The 9,157-nt window shown below is 52.6% G+C and overlaps 2 protein-coding genes across 2 annotated transcripts; one reads left to right on the top strand and one right to left on the bottom strand.

Moving 5' to 3' along the window:
• Positions 1-786: 786 nt before the first annotated feature.
• RILPL2 (Rab interacting lysosomal protein like 2) lies at positions 787-5,754 on the bottom strand. Its single transcript, XM_068910935.1, has 4 exons — positions 5,362-5,754; positions 4,345-4,496; positions 1,576-1,686; positions 787-1,076 (listed from the first exon to the last, which is right to left on the bottom strand). The coding sequence occupies exons 1-4, from the start codon at positions 5,704-5,706 to the stop codon at positions 1,052-1,054; spliced, it is 633 nt and encodes a 210-aa protein (XP_068767036.1). The 5' UTR covers positions 5,707-5,754; the 3' UTR covers positions 787-1,051.
• Positions 5,755-5,976: 222 nt separating this feature from the next.
• SNRNP35 (small nuclear ribonucleoprotein U11/U12 subunit 35) lies at positions 5,977-8,988 on the top strand. Its single transcript, XM_068910933.1, has 2 exons — positions 5,977-6,275; positions 7,758-8,988. Exon 2 carries the CDS (start codon positions 7,761-7,763, stop codon positions 8,556-8,558), a length of 798 nt encoding a protein of 265 aa, XP_068767034.1. The 5' UTR covers positions 5,977-6,275; positions 7,758-7,760; the 3' UTR covers positions 8,559-8,988.
• Positions 8,989-9,157: the final 169 nt, after the last annotated feature.

The following is a 9,157-nucleotide window of genomic DNA, read 5'->3' as shown; positions in this document are numbered from 1 at the left end:
TTCCTGTCATTGCTTTTCTTTACATCTGTTCAGACTTTTATGCTCTTGAAATGAAATTCTGCTTCTCTAGATATGAAACCTAATTGGTATTTTTCAGGCTAATCTCTTCTGCTCCTGTCTGTTGGTCCTATATACTTCCACTAGTGATTAAAATCTCAGTACCTAGGCTAATGCACAGCTTGTGTCACTTAACAGAAAAACAGAACAGAACTTGTAGAAAAGTAAAACTCTTTTCTACTGAAGAAGAGCTTTGACTATCAGAAATGAAGTGTCTGGTGCATGTGCCCCACTTAAGAGAGGGACTGAACGTGTCTGAAATGACATCGGTCCTTGATGTGAGCAAAGCAGGGTACAGCAGCTTTGTCTTCCCTTGCTGTGCTCTCCTCTGGCCCCAAAGGGCCACCTGGTTTGTGTGAGTTCTGTTGTCATAATCTAATCACATTTCTCTTTAAGGGGATGACAGGGTCTGCCTCCTGCTGCCCATGTATTGCCTATCTAATGTGAAGAAAGATTCACATAGATAGAACAAAACCAGAACAAAAACCAACTCTGGGGCTTTCTTGAAGCAGTGCTGTTAGCTTAAGGGAGAGAATTACTTTCCACATAAGATCACAGGCACATGACTGAAGTGGGTTCTTCCTAGTGCTTCTCTTTATGCCATTCACAAGTGCATAAATATATGCCTTAAAGTATCTTAATTTTGTGAAATCATTTGGGCTGAGTATTTTGATAGGTGGACAGGATAAATGTCTGGCAGTACATATGCTCTTTTAAATGAGAACAAAAAACTTTGTATAAAGATTTATTCTCTGCATTTGGGGAATGTCTGGCAGGAATCTAACAAATGAAAAAAGCATGAACGTCTTAAAACGGTTTCTAAAGAAGCAAAGTAGAATCTATTCTGAAAGAATACCATACAAAAACAATTTTTACGAGACTGCTTATTCTCTACAGTGGGAGTGATGCTTCCAATGCTTGGCTTCTCTCAGCTCCTTTAGACGCTTTAAACAGTGCCATTTCTGAGCAGAAGTGGTTAAGTTCTCATTCATGTTCATTTTCCATGTTTAAAAGAGAACCTGAAAAAAAAAAAAAGAGGAAAGAAAAAGGAAACAATACTTACAAATGGAAGAGCAAGGACCATGCAGTGAGGCTGCCATGCCAACGTGTTCTGCTATTTTTGGGAACTTAAAGGACACTGTCTGAGCTTGTGAACGCTGCACACAGCTGCTTGCATACAATGTAAACAAACCTCCAGGGACAGCTGCCATGTTCCTTCAGCAGAGAGTCCTAATGTGCTAACAGGAAAGGCAACAGTCTCATGTAGTTTTGTTCTAAAATGCTGATTCTTCCTGGAAAAAAGTGAAGACTTGCTTGTCTGGGGGCAGACTGCTCTCCTGAAGAGTGCTTTTTGCACAGGAATGGATTTCTCCATCAGGTTTTAATTTTACAGAGAAAGAGAAGGAGAAAACAGCATCTAGCCAACTGGGCCAAAGTTCAAAATTCATCCCTGTTTTCACTAAGTGTGAAACATACCTTTTCCCCATATTCTGCCAGAAGAGATGTCGAGATACTTACAGCCGTTTGATGATAGTCTTGTCTTCACTGTCCTTACTGGTGCCAGGGCTGTTGCCGTTGGATTCTGTTTCCAGTTTCTCAGTTTGGTCCTTCCTCTGCGAGATGATCCCACTGGTAAAAGAGGCGGATTTATTTATTTTTCATGGTTCTATGCATAGCGTGGCATTGTTGTCGACATTAAACCCTTCACCGGGCAGCCTTGTGACCTGGGTGAATGGGTGCTCACAGGACAGTCATGTTTACTGGTCTTCTGTGTCAGGAGGAAGGTCAGGCTACGTGGAGACAGCTTAAAAATGCTATGAAGGAGGGCCCTTCAAAATGAGGGAAGTGTACAGAGCAGCTACAGCAGTTAGAGCTCTTTTAATTCATACTCTAATTCAGGAAAGGTCTTGAGTTCCCATTTGCATTCTGCTGAAGTCAGTTGGGTGAAGTCAGCGTGCTTTCCTATAGTTTAATATTTGTTAGGAGGTGGCCTGGCCTAGTGCTTGTAATGTATTTTTCTTGTATAAGATAATTTTGCTTAGGCGATGCTTTGATGAGAACACTAAGAAAATAAACTGACTCCTCTACAGAGAAAGAGCACCAAGTCATAACACAAGTTAAAGGAAAGTATATATTGGGTTTGTTCAAGAGTCTAACGATATCAGTAAGGTGCAGGTACAAATGGTGAAGTTCTGCTTGTGGGGATCTGTGGTGCCTTTAGCACAGCCATGGAGGCTCATACTACACAACTAGGAACAGATGGGAGATTCCCAAGCCCTGTGCAAGGGAGGTGGCTGTTCCTCTTTCCATCCTATAGAGAGAAAATTGCCAGAGCTGTAGATTTGGCCAGGCTACTTTGGTGCTGCTACATTCTCTAAGGTTGTAACCACCTACTTCAGGCAAAGGCTTCATTCTCACTGAAGGATGCTTCCTCTGCTTGGAATTGGGTTAGATTTCACTAGCTTGCATATTGCACTGTTTTCACAGCATGCCAATTTACTGTCCTAAGCTGACCTCATTTATCTTAAGGGCTGAACAGATCAAAGCTTGTAACTGCTGTGGCTGAGGACTGAAAGTAGCTAAGGATCATTGTTCAGGACCTTGAAAACAAAAATATGAGCAAATATCTAGATATTGGTGAGACATCTGGCAGCATGGGTAATTCAAGGGGCAGATTCTCCTCTGAGAGAAACGAGACTCTGAGCAGTTTGGTTGACACTGCAGACTTCCAATATATGCACCATATTTTTACTCAAAAGTCATGATTAAAAAAAATGTAAACCCCAAACACCAATCAGTCTCACCAAACTATTCTTTGTGAGAATGTCGGGTATCTTATGCTACATATCACTTATTTTGAATATACACAAGACACTTCAGAACACAGTGTTCATTATTAGCCTCTTCACCTGCATGACTGCTCTTCATGTCTGTACAATATAATTGAGGTTTTATGTGCATGTTTAAAAGGAAGAGTTTTTTTGGTTCAACCCTCTGAACACTGTATGAGGAAATTACCACATAGAACTGCTTGAACTGAAAAGCAGCCTTGATGCTCTAGGTGCAGAGCACTGTGACTTAACTCATTCATGCACAAATTAAAAACATCCATACTGTTAATTTTTAACTCGGCCTGTAATAAGCTGTGCAACACAGCTGGAAAATCAAAAGCAAGAAGCCATTCCAACGGCAGTATAGCAAAGGCAGTGAGCTGAGGTAGGGAAGTACGTGCTTCGCTGTGTTACGAGAAGTCCTGCTGAGCAGGACTGTAAACTGACTGACTGTAAACCGACTTCTGGGCTTTAAGTTTAACTTCTTGGCTTAACCTGACTATTACAGACAGGGCAAGGGGCAGACTTACTGTGTGTAAGAGGTTGCTATTGAGATATCGCAATTGAAATCTCACGTGCTCAGGAATCTTGTGCGTACAGTAAGAAGAAATTTCTTGCCCCGAAGAGCTTACAGTATAAGTAACTGTGTTCATATAACACAGTGAACAATAACCCAGATGGTGGGTTATTGATTGAGATGAAGAAATGTGTAGCCCTGAGAGCAAGACCCTGTCTGCCTCCCATCCTTTGGATTAAACCGATTCCCCCACGCTGCTCTCTTCTAGAAAGATCCTTTCCTGAAAGGCCTTTTTCTTTTTTTCCTGCAGTTCAAGAACCTTACACAACTTTCTGTTGGTGGTCTTTAAATAAATAAATAAGTGAACAAACAAAAAACCCCCCAGCTCTCATCCTGAATGATGGTGAAAGGGTTTAATATTCTTTCTACATCAATGTTGTATGTACTCTGGGGGCAAAGGAACAGTAGATAAACTAGCATACATGCATCTATACAGCAGCAAGCTGGAGGAGGAAGTAAACTTTGCCTAAAGCTGAGCTGGAAATCCCCATGCTCTTTGGTATGTAGCTAGGCTTTCCACAAGAATAGTATGCGTGCAGTTGTTGCGATTGTATAGGTGAACGCACGTGCAGGAGAATCCAGCTTGTATGTGGACTTGTAGTAATTGTACATAGGCTTTCACTAATAGAATAATGGGAAGAGGTTGTTAATTGTACAGAAGGAGGGAGTTTAGTTTTAAAACTAATGTTGCACAGAAACTTCATCGTTCCCCATTTTTCTTTGCTCCTCTATATACTCTTGGGAGCACAGAGATCTCTTAAGTCTCAACAATGCCTAGTCCAATCTAGGTGCTCAAACATGCAATACTCTCATCTGATAAGCTTACCAGACAAGAAGTAAATGTTATAAATATATTTCTTTGCTGACTTCATGATATACCTCTTATAGCACTGTAGCTCCTCTTGCACCACAAGAAGCTGAGCTTTCAGCTGGTTACGCTCTTGCAGTACTTCTCGCAGCTCTTGTAATGTGAACCGGGGCCGATCTGGATCTGTGAGGTCTATTACCATTTTATCTGGTCCAAGGCTGACCTGTAAAATAAAGCGGTGGTCATGATCTTGTGACTTGTCAAAAGAGGCCATTTCTAGAGTAAAAACTATCAATTTTATAAATGTAGAGTAATTCTTATGAACAGCGTGAGTTCCATCACAATCTTGATTTTTTTTTTTCCAAACAGTTAATTATAACATAATTATAGCTTTCATATTTTTGTAAGTTGTAAAGTTGATTTTGTAACCTTTTTGTCTCATTTTTATCTTAGTGTATGCATTTCCCAGCCAAGAAACTCTGTCACCAGTTGCGACAGTCTCTGACCACATCTAAAAACAGTCTTTGTTTCAAGCAATTTGCAATCTAGCTTTACAAAGAAACTGCTATTAACTGCTTTTCTGGTAATGAGAGAGAGGCTGAGTAATTTGCCTAACCACCCAACGATCATCTGTAGCAGAGAAAACTGAGAACTGGATACTCCTTTCCTAATTTAAGACCTTTGTGGTAACAGCTTTTTCAGTCACATGCGCGCGCGTCAGCTTTCCCTGCACGCGGGTAACAAAGCTTTAGTGCGAGCCCAAATGACAAATGGTCTTTATGTGGCCAGAGCTACACAACCGTGCATCGGTACTCGGAGAAATCCGCCCGTGGGGGTGCGGGTTTCTCTGTGAGCACTACACGTTGCTGAGCTTAAAAGCATGTTTTAAGTCACTACAGTAAAACAGCAGCGCAGGCACGAAACGGCTGCGACTTCTAACCGCCCTGAAGAGTTGCGCTCTGCAAAGACGGAAAGCAAACTTTCCTGAGACTCGCTGGGTCGTGGCAAAAGTATCCCCCGGGGCGCTGGCGCGGCTCTGAGCGGGGCCGGGCCGGCCGGGGGGCTGCGGCGGGGGCAGCGGGACCCACCTGCTGGGCGCTGCCCCGCGGCCCCTCTTTCCTCAGCGCCTCCACCTCCTTCCTCAGGCCGTCCCGCTCGGCGCGCAGCCGCTCCTCGGCCGCGCCGCCCCGGCTCACCAGCGCTTCCAGCATCTCCAGCACCCTCACGATCCGGAACTGCAGCCGGGCCACGGCGGCGGGCACGGCGGGGCCGCCGCCGAGCTGCAGCAGGTCGCGGCCCACCACGTAGGAGATGTCATAGACGTCGCCGGCCGTCAGCTGGAAGGGGCTCTTGGCCAGGGCGCTCTCCGGGCCGCCTTCCTCCTCCTCCTCCTCCTCCTCTTCCTCCTCCCCCCCCTCCCGGCGGCGCTGCATGCCCGGCGAGGCCCGGCGCCAGCTCCCTTCCTGCGGGCGGCGCGGGGGCCGGGGCGGCGCCGGCGGCGGGGCCTGCGGGCGGCGCGGCCCCCCCGGCGTTTCCATGGGGAAGGCGGCGGCGGGGCGGCGGCATGTCCGGCCCTGCCCGCTTCCCTGAGGGGGTGGCGGGGGAGGGGGAGGGAAGGGGGCTCCCCCCCGCCTCGGGGCGCGGCGGCGGCGCTGGGGGACGAACGGCCTCGCCGCGCGCCCGCTCCCGCCCCCGGCCGGGCGGGGCGGGGCGGGGCCGCGGGGGGGGGGTGGTGGTATAGGGGGAGGTAAATGTATCTGCGTTTCCCCAGCGGCGCGTTCGGCCGCGCGGGTGCCCGTCGTGAGGCGCCGCGCGGGTCTCGCGGGAGCGGCGGTGCGGTGCGTCGCGGCTATGCCGCGCCTGAGCGAGAGGAGAAGAGGAAGAGAGAGGGGGCTGAAGTGAGCGTCTGCCGGAGCCCCGCTGTCCCTCCCGGGCCCTGACGAATCGTCCTCCACCAACGGGGAGATAGCCGCCGTCCTCAGCACCGGCCGCGTCGCCGCGGGTGAGCGGCGCCTCGCGCGCGGGCCGGGGGCCCCGCTGAGACAGGGGGTGGGGAGACAACGGGCCCCGCGGCGCCCCGCCGAGGCGGGGGGGGGGAGACAACGGGCCCCGCGGCGCCCCGCCGAGGCGGGGGGGGGGGGGGAGACAACGGGCCCCGCGGCGCCCCGCCGAGGCGGGGGGGGGGGGGTCACAACGGGCCCCGCGGCGCCCCGCCGAGGCGGGGGGGGGGGGAGACAACGGGCCCCGCGGCGCCCCGCCGAGGCGGGGGGGGGGGAGACAACGGGCCCCGCGGCGCCCCGCCGAGGCGGGGGGGGGGAGACAACGGGCCCCGCGGCGCCCCGCCGAGGCGGGGGGGGGGAGACAACGGGCCCCGCGGCGCCCCGCCGAGGCGGGGGGGGGGGGTCACAACGGGCCCCGCGGCGCCCCGCCGAGGCGGGGGGGGGGGGTCACAACGGGCCCCGCGGCGCCCCGCCGAGGCGGGGGGGGGGGGTCACAACGGGCCCCGCGGCGCCCCGCCGAGGCGGGGGGGGGGGGGTCACAACGGGCCCCGCGGCGCCCCGCCGAGGCGGGGGGGGGGGAGACAACGGGCCCCGCGGCGCCCCGCCGAGGCGGGGGGGTGGGGAGACAACGGGCCCCGCGGCGCCCCGCCGAGGCGGGGGGGGGGGAGACAACGGGCCCCGCGGCGCCCCGCCGAGGCGGGGGGGGGGGGAGACAACGGGCCCCGCGGCGCCCCGCCGAGGCGGGGGGGGGGAGACAACGGGCCCCGCGGCGCCCCGCCGAGGCGGGGGGGGGGAGACAACGGGCCCCGCGGCGCCCCGCCGAGGCGGGGGGGGGGGGTCACAACGGGCCCCGCGGCGCCCCGCCGAGGCGGGGGGGGGGGGAGACAACGGGCCCCGCGGCGCCCCGCCGAGGCGGGGGGGTGGGGAGACAACGGGCCCCGCGGCGCCCCGCCGAGGCGGGGGGGGGGGGGAGACAACGGGCCCTGCGGCGCCCCGCCGAGGCGGGGGGGGGTCACAACGGGCCCCGCGGCGCCCCGCCGAGGCGGGGGTGGGGAGACAACGGGCCCTGCGGCGCCCCGCTGAGGCGGGGGGGGGGTCACAACGGGCCCCGCGGCGCCCCGCCGAGGCGGGGTTGGTGGGGGGGGGGGAAGACAGCGGGCCGCGCGGAGCAGGACAGGGTTTCCACAGAGGGTCGGGAGGAAAGGCCTGAAGCCTGCCCCGCGCTACCGGCTTGTAGCAGACCTCGGGCAGAGCCTGAGGATTCGGGAGCGCAGCGTCCTTAAACAGAGCGGAGGCGGCAAACAGCGGGCGCAGGGATACTGGTGACTTGCCTAGATTGGCAGTTTACTTAAGTTTATCAAGCTCCTTGGGGTTCTTGTATGCAAAACACTGTACGGAGGTGCTAAAAGTACTTCTTGCACTGCTTGCTTTCTTTCTAGAATGGCAGCAGCAACCTGTGTGTAATGCTTGTGTTTTTTCACTAGACAATGAATGACTGGGCCCCCATAGCAAAAGAGTATGACCCCCTCAAAGCCGGCAGCATTGATGGCACAGATGAAGAGCCCCACGACCGTGCCATATGGAGGGCTATGTTGGCACGGTATGTACCCAACAAGGGAGTTACAGGAGATCCTCACCTCACTCTGTTTGTAGCAAGGCTCAATCTTCAAACAACAGAAGAGAAGTTGAAGGAGGTTTTTTCCCGGTATGGAGACATCAGAAAGATCCGACTGGTTAGAGACTTGGTTACAGGATTTTCCAAGGGTTATGCGTTTATCGAGTACAAAGAGGAACGTGCTCTGTTGAAGGCCCACAGGGATGCCAACAGGCTGGTTATTGACCAGCATGAGATCTTTGTGGACTTTGAATTGGAAAGAACTCTCAAAGGGTGGATTCCTCGCAGGCTTGGAGGTGGTTTTGGAGGCAAAAAAGAATCTGGGCAGCTACGATTTGGGGGACGGGACAGACCTTTTCGAAAGCCCATCAATTTGCCAACCATGAAAAATGATTTCTATGGAGAGGGATCAACAGAGAAAAGAAACTGGTCTCGTGAAGGAACGAGGGACTGGAGAACAAGGGATCGAGACTATGAAAGGAACAGAGACAAGAGATGGCCGGAAAGGGAGCGGTCCTGGGCTTGGGGTGAAAGTGAGAGAGAGAGGGACTCCAAGGAGGACAGGAGCAGAGGAAGAGAGAGGAAGGACAGAGACAGGAAAGACAGGGACAGAGACCGGAGCAGGGAAAGAGACACCAAGAAACAAAGAGATGATGATAAGCATCGATAGGTGCCTATCCCTTGTCTGTAATTATAGGAAGCTTGGGTATGGTTATCTACTGCCATCTTTCTCTCAAAATAGCATGAACTGAGTCCTGCTGCTCCAACTACTGGCACGTTTTGGTCCAGGTTGGGACCTACCTCTGCTGTCATGGTAAATGAGCTGGTATGGAGGAGGTGGGATGCAGCAGGCATCCAGGTCTCTGGATAAAGCTGGTGTACGTCCTTCTGGAGGTCACGGATGGGTTTAAGTTGCAGATGTTATCTTCAGCTTAGGGCTGTGACCTGCATTCACTGAGCAAGCAACTGCAATGTTACTGTCCTGTGCCTGCAACTATAACCTGCTATAAGCTCTTTGTCGTTCTGTTTCTAATACAGTTAAGATACTTGTTGTTGAGTTTTTCTTTGGCGAAATTAAACATTTCTGTTAATATTCTGAACCAGTGAATGCTATGAGAAATGCACAGCATGTACTGGCATGCCTGGCATGGCAGTGAAATTGAGTACACACCTCATTTGACACCTGTCTGGCTGCTTGGAGTAGGGTTCTCGAGAGGGTCCATCCTTAATTATTTATGTGCCAGATGTCCACACTCGTTTTGCAAGACA

The sequence above is a fragment of the Struthio camelus genome, chromosome 17, assembly GCF_040807025.1.
Source record: "Struthio camelus isolate bStrCam1 chromosome 17, bStrCam1.hap1, whole genome shotgun sequence".
In the NCBI taxonomy this organism is placed as follows: Eukaryota; Metazoa; Chordata; class Aves; order Struthioniformes; family Struthionidae; genus Struthio; species Struthio camelus.
Note: the sequence above shows the minus strand (reverse complement) of the source record. Positions and strands in the feature narration are given on the sequence as shown.

Bases quoted from the DNA above. Each gene is read 5' to 3' on its own strand.
- RILPL2 (XM_068910935.1), bottom strand. From the start codon at position 5,706: ATGCAGCGCCGCCGGGAGGGGGGGGAGGAGGAAGAGGAGGAGGAGGAG. The intron at 4,497-5,361 runs GTGGGTCCCGCT...TTTATTTTACAG, and splicing joins CGCGGGGCAGCGCCCAGCAG to GTCAGCCTTGGACCAGATAA. The intron at 1,687-4,344 runs GTATATCATGAA...CTCTTTTACCAG, and splicing joins GAGCTACAGTGCTATAAGAG to TGGGATCATCTCGCAGAGGA.
- SNRNP35 (XM_068910933.1), top strand. From the start codon at position 7,761: ATGAATGACTGGGCCCCCATAGCAAAAGAGTATGACCCCCTCAAAGCC.